Here is a 13184-nt window from a genome sequence, read left to right as displayed (position 1 = left end):
AAACGGCTTTCTCCATCTCAGCTGGCAGCAGGGGCTAGCTGGACCACGAAAGAATGCCAGGCATCTGTTGTCTTGCTTCCTGCGTGCAGGGCACCAGGCCCAGGGCCTCCTCCCGCACACGGTTTCCCGTTGGCCACTCTGCTGGGGTGTTCGCTCGGGGGTTGCGAGTGATGCCTCAGAAAGGCTCTTGCATAGACTGCGGGGTAATTTGGGCTTGAGTCTCTCCCCGACCCCCACCCCATGGAAGCGACAAACCCCCTCCTCTCTGGGAAGGGCACCACTGCTCCAGGGGTCCCACTGTGCGGCTGTAGACGCGGTGGTCTCCATCCCGTGGGCGAGTCCTGGTGGATGTCACGGACAACCTGGCATCCAGGGTGAATGGGCTTTCCTCACACCTCCCACCTTCAGAGAGCTCCGTGCGCTCAGGGGACATGCACTTTGTTCTGTCTCTAGGGGCGACCCCCAGCTCAGGGTCCATCTCTGAGATTTGGGCCTGGTAATCTCTCACGGCAAAGCCATGAGCCGAGTTGGTGAGTTTGGGGGTGACTGACAGGCCTGAGCAAAGCTGACACGTGAACTCAGTTTTGAAAGGCAAATTTCCTCCCACCACAACCCATTTCTACCTTCCTGCTTTTGTGCTGTGCTTGGCGAGGAGCCCAGGGACGTGGGTATTTCTCAGGGACTGTGTTCACCCCTGGTCCTGCCCCTGCCTACCCGCTGCGCTCTGGGGGGGACCCCTGCCTACAGTAATGGCAGCCAGCACCCCTGCCACCCCATGCAGGGGATGGGCCCTGCCACACAGAAACACGTTCCTGAGAAGGTAACAGCTCTGATCTCAAATACAGCTTCAATGTAAAATTTCTTGATTTGAAAATAAACGTTGTAAGGGATACAAACTTAGGGAAGGGCAAAAAAGGATCCCACGGAAACACACCCCCCATGTCGTGCAGGGCCACCCTGGCCAAGGTGGAGACAGCACTTCCTGAGCTGTCCCAGCCCAGCTCTGCCAGCCAGAGGCACCTAGGCTGGTGAGCCCGAGGGAGGAGCCAGGTGCCTTCACAGGGATGTGAGCAGGACTCCTCCCCTTAATGCTCAACCCCCGCCCCCCCAGTCCTACAGCTGAGCACCCTCAGAACATCTGGGGCTCCCTCCTTCGGCAGGAATTCTCACGCAGCCTTTTTAGCTACAAGAAAGTCGTGGGGCCAGGGTCCTGTCCTTGCCGTCAAGCTGCTTCACACCTGCTCTTCTCTCCCGAGTCCTTGGGGACGCCAGGAACAGACCTCCTCAAACCCACTCCACATGGGGGTGTGGCATCAGGGACGAGGCACCAGGAGAGGGTCCAGGTGGCCGAGGTGCTGGGCCCACCCCCACCTAGGCTGTGTTTCCACCTGTGCTGCGCTGTTGAACCCAACGGGGTCCCAGTTATCAGCTCGGCTGGCCAAGTCTGCAGTGTCTACAGTTAGTCGGCATTTAAGGACAGAATTACGGGACTGGCCCTCCCCGAAGTGACTGTGGGTTGTCTCAGGCTGGACCTGTGTGTTCAGCACAAAGCCGTGCGTGATGCCCGACTGGCTGTGTCCCAAACAGGTGCTGGTCTGTCTCTGGGAACTTGGGATGGACAATGCCCTGTGGGAGATGGCCCAGCAGACGGTCAGTCACAGAAGAGCCCTCTTCGGGGAGGAAAAAATGAGAGAGCAGAGACCTGGAGCCCTGTTCTACACTCGAGAGCTGGTACGGGGGGCCTGGGAGTCCCAGTGTGCTCCAGGGAAAGGACCCTTGTGTACAGGCCATCTACGTGTCCTCCCCGACCCAGGTGTGGAGGCCCTGGTCGCACCGTCACAGACAGGTCTCTGCCTTCTTCCTGGAAGTGGGGTGGGGTGAACGGGGTGGCCGTGGGGACTGAGCCGCCTGCCGCTGCCGTGTCTTTAGTGCCCGGTAGGCCTGCACAGCCCGCTCTCTCTCCTCCCCGACGATCCGCTGTCGGGCCAGCGACGCGGTCAGAGGCTGGGACACACCACCAGGGCTCAGAAGCATCCTCAGCATCAGCGATTTCTTCCCAGGCTAAAGAACAGAGATAGAAGTTGAGGCACAGGTTCGGGAAGGAGGGAGATGAGGAAGGGCCCACGTTGGTCCGACAGCTGGACGCCCGCTGAGAACGCAGCATTCCGTCTGCGGGCCGTGGACCCGGCAGCGCTGGGGGACACACAGGGCCACCCCCCGCCCCTGCTCACCTGGCCCCCGCCCCTGCTCATCCTGGGCTGGGCGGTCAGCTCTGGGGGCTGCAGGGCAACCTCGCCAAACTTCACTGTGTCTGCAGGGGCAGAGGAGCACAAGTGAGGCCTCTGCCCACACAGCCGCGGCCCCATCCACTGACCCCCCTCTGCTGACCCCGGGAAGACAGCGGGGCCCGAGGCCAACGCAGTCGCTTCAGGAAGAGCCACCTCGGAGCAGCTCCTGCTCCAGCCTTTCTGCTGCCTTTTCCTCCCTTCTCTGCCGGACTCTATCCAGTCGCCGTTTCTGGAACCTGGGGAAGAAAGCACGATGCTGTTCAGATTCCTAAACTCTCATTTCTCTGGATTCCGAAGGTGGAGATCACCCTGCCCGGGAGGGTGCTCTAGAGTGGGCCCCAGTGAGCTGCCACCGTGTCCCCACAGCTGTGCGCCAGAGAGGGCTCCGAACGGCAGGCGCCCAGAGTTCCAAGTCAGTGGTTCTCAGTGGGGGCGACGGTGCCCCGGGGTACGTATGACAACATCCAGAGATGTTCTGGGTTGTCACAGCGGGTGGGAGCGCTCCTGGCACCTCAGGTGGAGGCCGGGGATGGTGCTCCCACACCCTACACCACACAGAACGGCCCCCACCCCAGAGAATGACCGGCCCCGAGTGTCAGCTGTGCGACTGTGTCTAAAGGGTCTCACAAAGCGGCCCTGTGTCCGGGGCATCGCTGCGGCTCCAGACGGTACGTGGGACAGGTTTCCTGTGATGGGCTTCTGGTCACCTGACCCGACTACAAGCACAAAGAGTGCTCAGACGGGGAAGCCCCACGAGGCTGCAGACCATCCCCAACTCACAGGTGCTGAGGGAACTGCTGATGAAGCCCGGGCTGACGCAACTCAAAAGCCGCAGCTATGGCAGAAACATCTCGAAAAGCCCTTGTTTGTCAAAACCACCTCCCAGCTCCGGCCCCCAAGCCCAGGGAGGTGGCACATGGCTTCCTTCCCAGACTCCAGGGCTGGGAGGCAGGGGAGCAGCACCTGGCAGCGGGCTCCCCCTGGCCCCAGATGCCGCCTGAACCCCCCTGGAGATGCTGGTGTCCCTACTTTGCGGACAGGACACGGGAGCTGAGAGGGGTCACAGAACTTGTGCATATGGCACAGCTGAAGGCGCTCAGAGATGACGTGGCATCTCCCAGCCAGAGGCAGGGGAACCCCGGGGCTGCGTGGGAACCCCACATGTAGCACCGATCTCCGGCAGAGGCGGCATGGTCCCCTGGTGTTCAGCAAGCCCTCCCGAGAGAGCATGGGGCCTTGTCTTTTCTCCACCTCCCTACTGCAACTGGCCAGGAGGACAGCTGGCCCTTGACCTCATCTGGCTCTTGGGCCCCCTGGATGCTTTTCCAGAGAAAGGCAAAGACAGAGCTAGGCCTTCAGAGTTCCGTGGGTTTAGAGGCTCCCTGCACCCCAAGGTTAAGAGGCTCGGGTGTAGAGAGAACACTCACCCACTGACCAGCTTTTCACTTCTTTCTGCGCTCCCCATTCTGACACTGCAGGAGACAGTCGTGGGACCCCAGCCCCTACCCCGCCCCCACTCACGCTTTCTTCCGCTCTGATTTCTCCTTCTTGGGAGCCACCTGCACCTCAGGCTGCCGGGCCACCTGGTTCTTGCTGAGAAAAAGCACATGCTGGGCCTCCTGCTCCATACGCTGGATGTAGGCCCCGTCAGACTCCCACTTCCTCTGCTTGAATTTGGGGACAGCAATGTCCGACTCCACTCCCTTCGCTTCCTTCTCCAATGTCTTTCTGAAGGCCATCTGGGCTGAGGACAAAGCGGGCGTGGGGTGAGGGGCAGGAGGGAGACGGTGCCAGGCTGGCTGCACGTGCTGGTGCCTCTGCCCAAGGCCACGGGGAAGGAAGACCAGACCCAGTGGGAGCAGCCCAACCACAGTAGCTAAAGAGGATTCATGATGCCCAGCTCGGGCACCCTTGCGGATGGGATCCCCATGGCCCACCGCTCCATGTCAAAGACGTCCACCACGGCTCGGCTGAAAAACAGAACAGGAAATAACCTAAATGTCTATCAAAACATGGCTGCTTGAGGGAGCACCCTATGTTCGTGCGAAGACTTTATCACACAAATCGAGGACAGCAAGCAAAGCACGGGATGAAGGCATAGCTTTACCGCCATTAACACGTGAAAATAGGCAGACCCTCTGTCTCGGGAAGGCATCTGAGAAGATGAACGGTGCTTTGTCTCAAAGGATGACAGCAGGATTCAGAGACAGGGAGCCAGGCTATGCCGTACCTCATACCTCGCAGAACTGCTTGATTTACTGTGTACGTGAGCGTGTAGCTCTTAAATAACCGAAAACGAGGGCCAGCTCAGGAAGGCACAGTTCAAAGTGTGCCATCTGCCACTGGGGCCAGCGCGCCTCCTCCCGTTCTCCCCTTCCGTGCCTCTCTCACGTTCTCTTTGGCAGTCACGTAACCCCAATGAAAAGCAGGAGGTTTACAGAGAAATTCTAGAACAGCACTGCTGTAAAATCAATCTCACATTTGGGAAAACATTTGCATACACAGAACATGCTGGACTCCATCCCCCTCAAACGCCCTGAGTGCTGTTTCTGGCAGAGGCTGACAGGTGGGCGCCCAGCCTGGCCTTGGGTGAGGGTTGGAAAGGTAAGTTTCTCAGGGGGGTCCGACCAATTCTCTCCTTAACCTCCGGAAAACATCCACTTCGCTGCATCATCCTTTCCACACTCCCATCCGAGAAACTGCCATTTCTCACTTGCAAGAGCTTCACTGGCCTGTCGTGTCCACCCCCTCAGTTGTTACACAGTGATCTCTCTTCTGATGGATCTCCACTACTTCTGGGAGGGGAATCCACAATCCTCACAGGAGGCCCCTTGGGGTTGTTCTGGAGCCTCATCTGAAACCACACTACCACCTGCTGCCAGCCACCTCTTTGGCCCTGGTGACACCAGCCCTTGGTTAGTGCCCCACATGTTCCTGCACCCTCAAACCACTGGGTCCTGGCAGATTTCTTCTGCCTGAAACAGGGCAAGTGGATTCAAACACACAAAGCTTTATTACCACCCAGCATGGGCCTGCACGTTACCTTCTTTCTTTCTCTTTTTGTTACTGATGGGATTTTTCATCTCCTGGCGGCTCCTCATAATCTCTCGGAGCCGGAAAGGGATTTCCTGTTCGTCCTGGTTTTGGGGCTTGCAATTTACTTTCTTTTTTTCTTTGCTGGGAGGGAGAACAGGAGGGTGAGACGAGACTTAAGCTCGGCATAAGCAGAATCAGAGAAAACTGAAGCCGGGCCTGGGACGGGAATTTCGCAGGCCACCTGGCTGCTGGGGTGCGTGCCAGGCAAGGAGGCATCCTCACCGCAGACTGTCCCTGCGCTGCGTTCTCGCAGGACGCTGGGGTGGAGGGCCGCTCCCACAGCCCCAGGAGGACTCGTCCCTGACCTCCACTAGGATGGCAAACACGGCACCCCGGACGGTGGCTAGTGCCTCCACGCTGGAGACCCTCACGCCTTCCCTCACCTGGCCGGTCCCCCGTCGCGCCCATGGCACGGACACAGCGGGGGCCGGGTAGAGACCCACCTGCGCGGTCCGGGCCACGGCGCCGAGCGCTGCTTCCCCGGCAGCTGCTGCTTTCTCCCCTGCGGCCGCCCCGGGCCCCCAGGCCCTGCCGTCCCCACCGTAGTAGCCCCTCTACGCCCGGCTCCCGCCATCTGCACGCCGGGCGCTCCAGGAAAAAGCCACTTCCGCCCTTCCGCACAGTCCCGCCCCACGACCGCCACTTCCGCTTCCTGCGCTCAGCCCCGCGCCCATTGGGGCGGTGCCGCTTCCTGGCGGGCCAGGATTGGCCAGAATGGCCGCCCCTCACGCCTCGGTGGGCGGGGTGAGGCGCGCGTGTGCGTGGGTTGGGCCGTATGTGATGCTGCTCCGGAGCTTGGCCCGGGGAGGCCGGGCGGTGGCCGCCGCTGCCCGGTGTCCGGCAAGTACCAGCGGGTCGGGGGCCGGGGCTGGGCGCGTTCGGGAGGCCGGGACCGGCAGGGACTGGAGACGTCCTGCCTTCCCCGCCTGCAGGGGACCGTGGCTGCCTGCCCTGGCTCCACGGGAAGGACCGCCCTGCGCTGGACCCACCCGCTCAGCAGTGTCCCTTGCGCGCCCTCTGTGTGCGAGCCCTTTGGGGAGGCTGCGGTGAACAAGGAGCTGATGCTCCTCGCAAGAGTTAGGGAAATGGATAGAGTCAGGGCCGCGTCTGTCAGTGCTGAGGGCCCCAGACACAGTGGAGAGGGGAGGGGACCCTGGGGCCGGGGCTGGGACCGGAGAACGGATAGGAAGCGGGAGGGCTGCCCTCGGAGCCTTTGGGGGATGACCTGGGGAAAAACAGGGATGAAGGGGCGGTGTCCGCAATCAGGCTGGTAGGACAGGGACGCGGCTGCGCTGGTTGGAGAGGGAGAAGCAGCTGTGTGGCCGGAGCTCACAGGCTCCCGCCCCGCCCCCATTCTGCCAAAGGAGCAGAGCGTTCTTAGCTGGAGGTGCCAAGGTACCCCCCACACCACCATCTGCTGGAGGGCGCACCCAGTGCCTGTACCCGAAGCCAGCATTTCTCATGAGTTGTGTGTTATAGCAGCGCTTATGTCCACTTTACAGAGGGAAAACTGAGTCTAGAGGTGAAGTAACTTGTGTAAGGTCTCATGGGAGATGAGGGAGTGGAGAAGCACCTGGGGCCCCCTGCCAATGACAGGGGCCGAAATTCCCCTGGAGCCGGGGGCAGGCAAGGCCTTACCAGCCTCTGTCTCCTTAGGGGCCACGGCGACTCTCCAGCTGGGGCTGGTGCCGGTGCCGAAGGCTTCCTGGAGGCAGCAGCACTCTTTACCAGCACTGTGCCTGGGTCCAAGCCCGGGAAGGCCACGGAGAGTTCGGGAAGGACCACGTGGAGGTGGGCTCTCAGTCCAGTGCAGAGGGCACCAGGCAGCACAAGTCCTCCTTGCCTGGCAGGGGCCCCTTGGAACCCCCATTTCCCCTGCCCCCCGGGCTCGAACCCCCCACAAATTGCTGCATGAGTGGCTGCCCCAAGTGCGTGTGGGTGGAGTATGCGGACGCGCTGCTGCAGCACTACCAGGATGGCGGGGAGCGGGCCCTGGCCGCCCTGGAGGAACACGTGGCTGACGAGAACCTCAAGGCCTTCCTCAGGATGGAGATCCAGCTCCGAGCGAGGAGTGGAGGCTGAGCCGGCTTGCCCACACCCGCACCCAGACAGGCCCCGGCCTGGCAGCTCCTTCCTCCTCGGGAAGCAACACGGAGCTTCATTCACAGCCCTTCACGAGGCTGGTGTCAGACAGGAGTAGGAAGAATTATTTATTGACCTCATCTGGGAATAAATAAGTTCTCTGTGGTGCTCAGACCGGAGGCTTCCGTGTTGTCGTGTGCAGGACTGACGTTGCGTTGTCACAGAAAGACGGTACAGGTTGCGATCGAACATTTGTTGAGGGCCTACAGCTTTACCAACCTGTAAGGGTAACGTAAGCTCCATTCTTTTGAATAATTATGTGACGACGACCCCAGGAACCCCCTTCTGCCTCCCAGCGTCCCAGAAGTCCTGCCCCGAGGTCAGCTCTGGTTATTCTCAGTGCTGCAGCAGAGGGAGAGCCATCTGGTCCCTCGAAGCTGCTGTTGGCAAGGCCTGTAGCAGGCATGAACGCCCGCGGGCAGCCTGGGAAGGGCCCCTTTGTTCCAGCTGCAGGGATCCTTGGGGAGATACCCATTCAGCCAGGGGGGAGGCGGTAGATACACCGCCGGGGCCCGAGCCTTCAGTCCTTCCAACCCACTTAGCTCCGAGGATCGGGGCGATTGGCCAGGGCATCAGCCCTAGAATCAGCCTCCAGGAAACCAGCCTGGTCGGCTGCAGACCTGGCTGCTGGACCATCCAGCCCAGGTAGGACTTTGTCTTAGGGTCCTCACTGCCCACCTCTCCTGCTCACCGCCAGCATGGAAATTGTCCCACCTTCTCTCCCTCCCCCAGCATTTCCAAGCGCTGATACGAGCAGCCTGGGCGAGGCAGGGATTAAAGGAATTTATGCCTGTTTTATCTCTTCTCATTTAAAGAAAAAGCTAAGATTGTACTAGAATTTCGTGAGAGGTTTGAGCTGATAGGTCTTCCCAAGTAGGGGCTTTAATGTAAAGCTAGCGTATCACATGGCAGATGTGTGGGCCAGGGAGTGGGAGAAAATGTGAGCCTAGTGAGACCCCTGTGGCTTAGGCTGTCTTTCCGAACAGCTGAGTGCCCTCCAGAAACAGGGTTTTGATTGGTTCAGAGAAACCTGATTTATGGTGACACATTTATTGGACTATATCTCAGAGCATCTAATTTAACCGCATCCTCACACAGATTGAAAAACGGCCCAGGAAGAGAAAGATTTTCCCGAGACAGCAGCACAGCAAAGCTTGGTGGGCTCTGGGCCTCCCTGAAGGGGTAGCTTATCTCAGAGACATAGAAGTTTTCTGTATTTTTCTCAACAATTCAGGTTTATGGGGTGCCTGGTGGCTCAGTTAAGCAACCGAAGCTTCGTTTTGGCTCAGCTTTGGTTATAGTCTCATGGCTTGTGAGATCAAACCCCACGTCAGCATCAGTGCTGACAGTGCAGAGTCTGCTTGGGACTCTCTCCCTCTCTCTCTGCCTCTCCCCCACTCTCAAAATAGACTTAAAAAAAAATCAGATTTATAGAGGTTTTGTATACGTACCCGTGTATGCATGTACGTATACCTCGAGTGCATGCTACTCAGTTGGCCTCGCTTCAGAGCTCAACAGTCCTAGCAGAGGCCTGTGTGATGTGAGCTGTCCCCATCAAGAAGCCACTGGTGTTGTCCCTGGCAGCGAGGCAGGCCCCTCCTGCACGTGGAACGTGGCAGTCTTGCCAGGGCAGCATAACACCAGGCTTGCTGAGACGCATGCGGGTGTGGGTCTCGTCCTTGTGCATCTGTTTGTTTCCCAGGTACTTCACCATCTGTGACGTTCTGGCACTGGGCTAGCCGCCGGGGTCCAATAGAAATGTCTGCCCCACTCCACTGTAACGTGCAAGACGGAGGTTAACACAAGCATTGCTCCAACGAACGACTATGTAAGAGTGATGAAGGAAAGTTCCGGTTGCCATGAGGACCTGTGAAATACGTATCCTGGTCTAGCCTGAGGGGTCGCCCTAAGGAAGGGATCCTGGTGCGGAGCTCTGAAGAGGGAGCTAGGGGAATGAGGACAGGTGCAGAATACACCCACCGGAGGGGGCAGCCGGTGCAAAGGCGGAGAGCGAGGGGGAGGGATACAGATGAAATCAGAGAAGTGGATAGTGGCCACACTATGCGGGACTTGGGGGCCGTGAAGGCAGATTCTTTACAACTCGGAGGATGGAAAGCGGGGGAGACCCAGGACAGCAGCCAGTTTCTTCTTCGCTTCAGAGATGAGCAGCTTCAGGAGAGGGTCTTGTCCGTCCCCAGCTGTTTGTGATCGCACACCGTATCCCTTGTCCCGACCACATCCCTGGCTCATCCCTTGGACCCCAGACCACACCCGAGCCCCTTCCCTCCTCTCCCTGAATCCTCGGAGGTGGCGCCCTCCCTCTGCCCTTCCGAATGGCCCTGATGATCTCATTAGTGTAGCGTCAGGGGACGATCCTAATCGGTTTAGCCAGAGGCAGGATAAATTTCCAGCCGCACCCTGCTGAAGGAGACCTGGTCACTCACACCCGTGGCCCCCTGAGACCTGCCCAGTGCGTGGTGAGTAGTGACCTTCCTGGTTGCCTTTCTTGGTGGCCACTTACCCAAGGGTGTTGGTGGGGATCTGCCCCGAGGATGGGGAGCTGGCGGGCTTTTTGCCACCGCACTGAGGACTGGGTCTGTGGGGGTCTGCCTGCTGTCCTATTCAGAGAGGTTGCCCAGCCAATCGTTTTCAGCTCCCCCATATCAAACAGTGGCTGCAGGCAGCCCCCAAGGCCAGCAATGGTCCGGGGACCTTGGGCCACACACTCCCAGCCAACTTGAGTGGGCATCAGCCACAGGCTGGGCTGGGGCCGGGGCAGCTGGGAGAGCTTAGACGGCGGTTTCCGTGAGGCCAGCATCTGAGAGTAGGAGTTCGGTCTGGGCCAGAGCTGCGCACACCAGGCCCACGGCCTGGGACTGGGGAAGGGTCTGGCTGAGCCTGCACCGTCTAGGCTGTGAGGAGTGGGCATCACAGGGTCTGAGCAGCCAGGACCACCAGACCCGCTGCCATGCACCTTGGACCCCGTGCACGTCCTCTCGGCATGGAGGCGGAATCTTAGGGAGAGAAGGTCCATGGTGGGGTCCCCCTGGTACCGGGTGCCCACACCCACCACCCAGCCTTCCTCGGGGTGGGCCCACCTGTCCTCGCCTGCCAGTCTCAGCCCTGGTGCTCTAGCAGGCAGCTGGCAGTGGCCCAAGGCTGGATTCAGGCACTGCAGCCCACAATACCAGGGATGGGTCCCAAGAGGCGGTGCCTGGGGTATCCAGTGCCAGGGGCTCCTGTCTGTGTCATGGGCTTAGCCCCAGAACCTTCCAGGCTCACAGTGGCCCTGAGGGATTAGGGTCTCCCTCTGGAGCTAATAGGCTTAGGGGAAGCTGAGTCGCCCTTGAGCAGGGTCAGGGGGCTTAGGGCATCCAGGGAGAGGTTCTGCGGGAGGGGCAGAGGGGAGTTCACCCTATGCAGTGGGTTCAGGGACACCAGCAGGTGGCACTGGTGCCCGGAGCAGTCCCTCAGCACAGCGAGTGGCCAGGGGTGGGGTGGGGGGTGAAAGAGTCTACTAGTTGAGAGAGGAAGCTGCTGGGGTGGAGGGGAGGGTTGCACAGCTGAGCTCTGGACTTGTTCCGAGACACGCCCCTCCCTGGCCAGCCCGCTGCCTCCCTTTCTCAGTCATTCTTCATTGACACTACTAGCTGCCTGGCATGCCACCGGGAATGAGACAGAGTGTCCCCACCCATCCGAGGGGGGTGCACCTGCAGGGCCACCCAGGACTCTCATCCCCTCTGCCTGACCCCAGCTGGAGCCCCACCTGGAGATGAGAGGGGGCTGTTGTCGGGGTCATGCCCAGGATCTCGTGTTTCAGGATTTCCTCTGTTCTTCTGGGTTGAGACCTGCAAGGGGGCTGACTGGGATCCCCTCCCCCCACCAGCCTGGTGTGCCCCCAGCCCACAGCGTGAGGAAGTCTAGAAGCCAGAGGTCTCCGCCATCCTGGCCATGAACCTGGAGCCACCCAAGGCCGAGATCCGGTCGGCCACCAGGGTGATTGGGGGGCCTGTCACTCCCAGGAAAGGGCCCCCCAAATTTAAGCAGCGGCAAACCAGGCAGTTCAAGAGCAAACCCCCCAAGAAAGGCGTCCAAGGGTAAGCAAGGCTTGGGGAGGGGCCCAGCCCCAGGCTACACAGGAAGGAGGCGGGGCTACACTTTGAGTGGGAGCTCAGCTGTCCTGTCCTGGCTGAGGGTGGTCCCATCGTCCTAACAGGGTGGGGTGGTTCTGGAGGGCCTGAGGGTCCCCCTCAGCATGGGGGTGCGGGAGGGCTCCGGGGCTCCTGTCCCCCTCTACCTGTTACTGCCAAATGGGTCTGGAGACTGTTCTCACTGCCACCGAGGGATTCAGCCACAGGCCAACCACCGACGTGTGTCCCTGCACACACACTCACAGCCAGGGCACGCTGGGCAACTCAGGGGTCTGCGGTCAAGTGCATGAACACCCCCCCACACACCCCCACTCCTCTTTTCCTGGCCGCTGGCCCTGACCACTCTGTCCTATAGGTTTGGGGATGACATCCCTGGAATGGAAGGCCTGGGAACAGGTATGAGGTCCTCGAGGGTCTTCCCAGGTCCCCCCCACTCCCCCACCTGTGGGCTTGCCTGCCGCCCCACCCTTCCTCTCCTTCCTCTGGCAGAAGCTCACCTAGGGCGCCGCCCCAAGCCCGTCCCTCATTCTCTGCCCCGATATCGAGCTTTAGACCTCCCGCTCGGTGGGTTCGCTGTGGACTTGGAGGGGCTGGAAAGCCATGGGGAGCTCTTGCCGTCCCTCCCTCCACCTGGCCTACTGCACCCACCGTCTTCCACCCGGCCCGTTCCGGCTGGTGTGCCCCAGCGGGGAGGGCTCCGCACCCAGGACTCCTCTCACCCCCTGAGGGGATGGTGGCCCCTGGGGCCATGACCCTCCTGGTCCCACTGTCCCTTCTCCTGCAGATATTACGGTCATCTGCCCATGGGAGGCCTTCAACCACCTGGAGCTGCACGAACTGGCCCAGTACGGCATCATCTAGCGCGAGAGCCTGACCCGGAGTCCCAGGGCCCTACCCCCCGCTGCCCGCTCCGACCCCTGGTCAGGATTCCTGTGAGGAAGCCCATCCCCCCGAGGGTGTCCGGATTGTCCAGTTTGTGTTTGGAGACCCTTGCAAGGTGACAACCTTGGGACCCTAGATGCTAGTTACCAGAAGCCCCCCCGTCTCCCTGCAGGACATCTCGGGCCCGGTCAGGCCCTGCTTAACTTCCAGAGGACCTGCAGATCTTCTTTTAGGGCTGGAAAGCCAGGGCAGGGCTCCCAGAAATGTCCCTCACCCCCTGCTCCCGTCCTGCTATCTGGTGGTGAGGACAAGCCCCCCTCGCCAGTCCTTCCCAGCTGGTGCCCTTGGGTTGGTGGCGGGGGAGGGGCGGGGGGCGGCGTCCCGGTGGCATCAGCAAGAGCGCGGCACCCCTCCAAACCCATCACGCCAGCAGGAAACCTGACCTCCCCGCCACGGCCCATGCTTGCTGTCCGTGTTGCAAAATAAAGTCAGCATGCCTCCCCTCGCTCGTCTAGAGTGTGCCGTGGTGCGGGCGGGGCCCAAAGGTGTGGGTCTCCAGCCGGAGTGCACGGGTACAGGTGCAGGGTGTCGGGGGCCGCAGGGGCCTGGCCGGGCTGAGGGGGAG

The 13184-nt window shown here is 60.6% G+C and overlaps 3 protein-coding genes and 1 long non-coding RNA gene across 5 annotated transcripts; 2 read left to right on the top strand and 2 right to left on the bottom strand.

The window, feature by feature from the left end:
- Positions 1 to 840: 840 nt before the first annotated feature.
- On the bottom strand, positions 841 to 5997 carry CCDC137 (coiled-coil domain containing 137). Its single transcript, XM_025927633.2, has 6 exons — positions 5828 to 5997; positions 5332 to 5465; positions 3810 to 4032; positions 2442 to 2524; positions 2232 to 2311; positions 841 to 2061 (listed from the first exon to the last, which is right to left on the bottom strand). Exons 1-6 carry the CDS (start codon positions 5956 to 5958, stop codon positions 1837 to 1839), a joined length of 876 nt encoding a protein of 291 aa, XP_025783418.1. The 5' UTR covers positions 5959 to 5997; the 3' UTR covers positions 841 to 1836.
- Positions 5998 to 6083: 86 nt separating this feature from the next.
- OXLD1 (oxidoreductase like domain containing 1) lies at positions 6084 to 7640 on the top strand. 2 transcript variants are annotated; one of them, XM_086685595.1, is made up of 2 exons: positions 6084 to 6128; positions 7041 to 7640. In XM_086685595.1, the coding sequence occupies exons 1-2, from the start codon at positions 6099 to 6101 to the stop codon at positions 7464 to 7466; spliced, it is 456 nt and encodes a 151-aa protein (XP_086541721.1). In that variant the 5' UTR covers positions 6084 to 6098; the 3' UTR covers positions 7467 to 7640. The 2 variants fall into 2 exon arrangements, with proteins under 2 accessions (XP_086541721.1, XP_086541720.1); XM_086685594.1 differs by lacking the exon at positions 6084 to 6128 and adding an exon at positions 6135 to 6238 and having other exon boundaries at positions 7061 to 7640.
- LOC147574596 (uncharacterized) lies at positions 7566 to 11527 on the bottom strand. The gene is made up of 2 exons (XR_015243687.1): positions 8978 to 11527; positions 7566 to 7745 (listed from the first exon to the last, which is right to left on the bottom strand). It is a non-coding gene; the product is annotated as an uncharacterized LOC147574596 (long non-coding RNA).
- Positions 9877 to 13064, top strand: PDE6G (phosphodiesterase 6G). Its single transcript, XM_025927634.2, has 4 exons — positions 9877 to 10003; positions 11347 to 11623; positions 12033 to 12073; positions 12462 to 13064. Exons 2-4 carry the CDS (start codon positions 11478 to 11480, stop codon positions 12536 to 12538), a joined length of 264 nt encoding a protein of 87 aa, XP_025783419.1. The 5' UTR covers positions 9877 to 10003; positions 11347 to 11477; the 3' UTR covers positions 12539 to 13064.
- The last annotated feature ends 120 nt before the right edge of the window (positions 13065 to 13184 follow it).

The sequence above is a fragment of the Puma concolor genome, chromosome E1, assembly GCF_028749965.1.
Source record: "Puma concolor isolate L17-30 chromosome E1, mPumCon1.1.hap2, whole genome shotgun sequence".
In the NCBI taxonomy this organism is placed as follows: domain Eukaryota; kingdom Metazoa; phylum Chordata; class Mammalia; order Carnivora; family Felidae; genus Puma; species Puma concolor.
The sequence above is the reverse complement of the archived record's forward strand: the minus strand, read 5'-3'. Positions and strand labels throughout refer to the sequence as shown.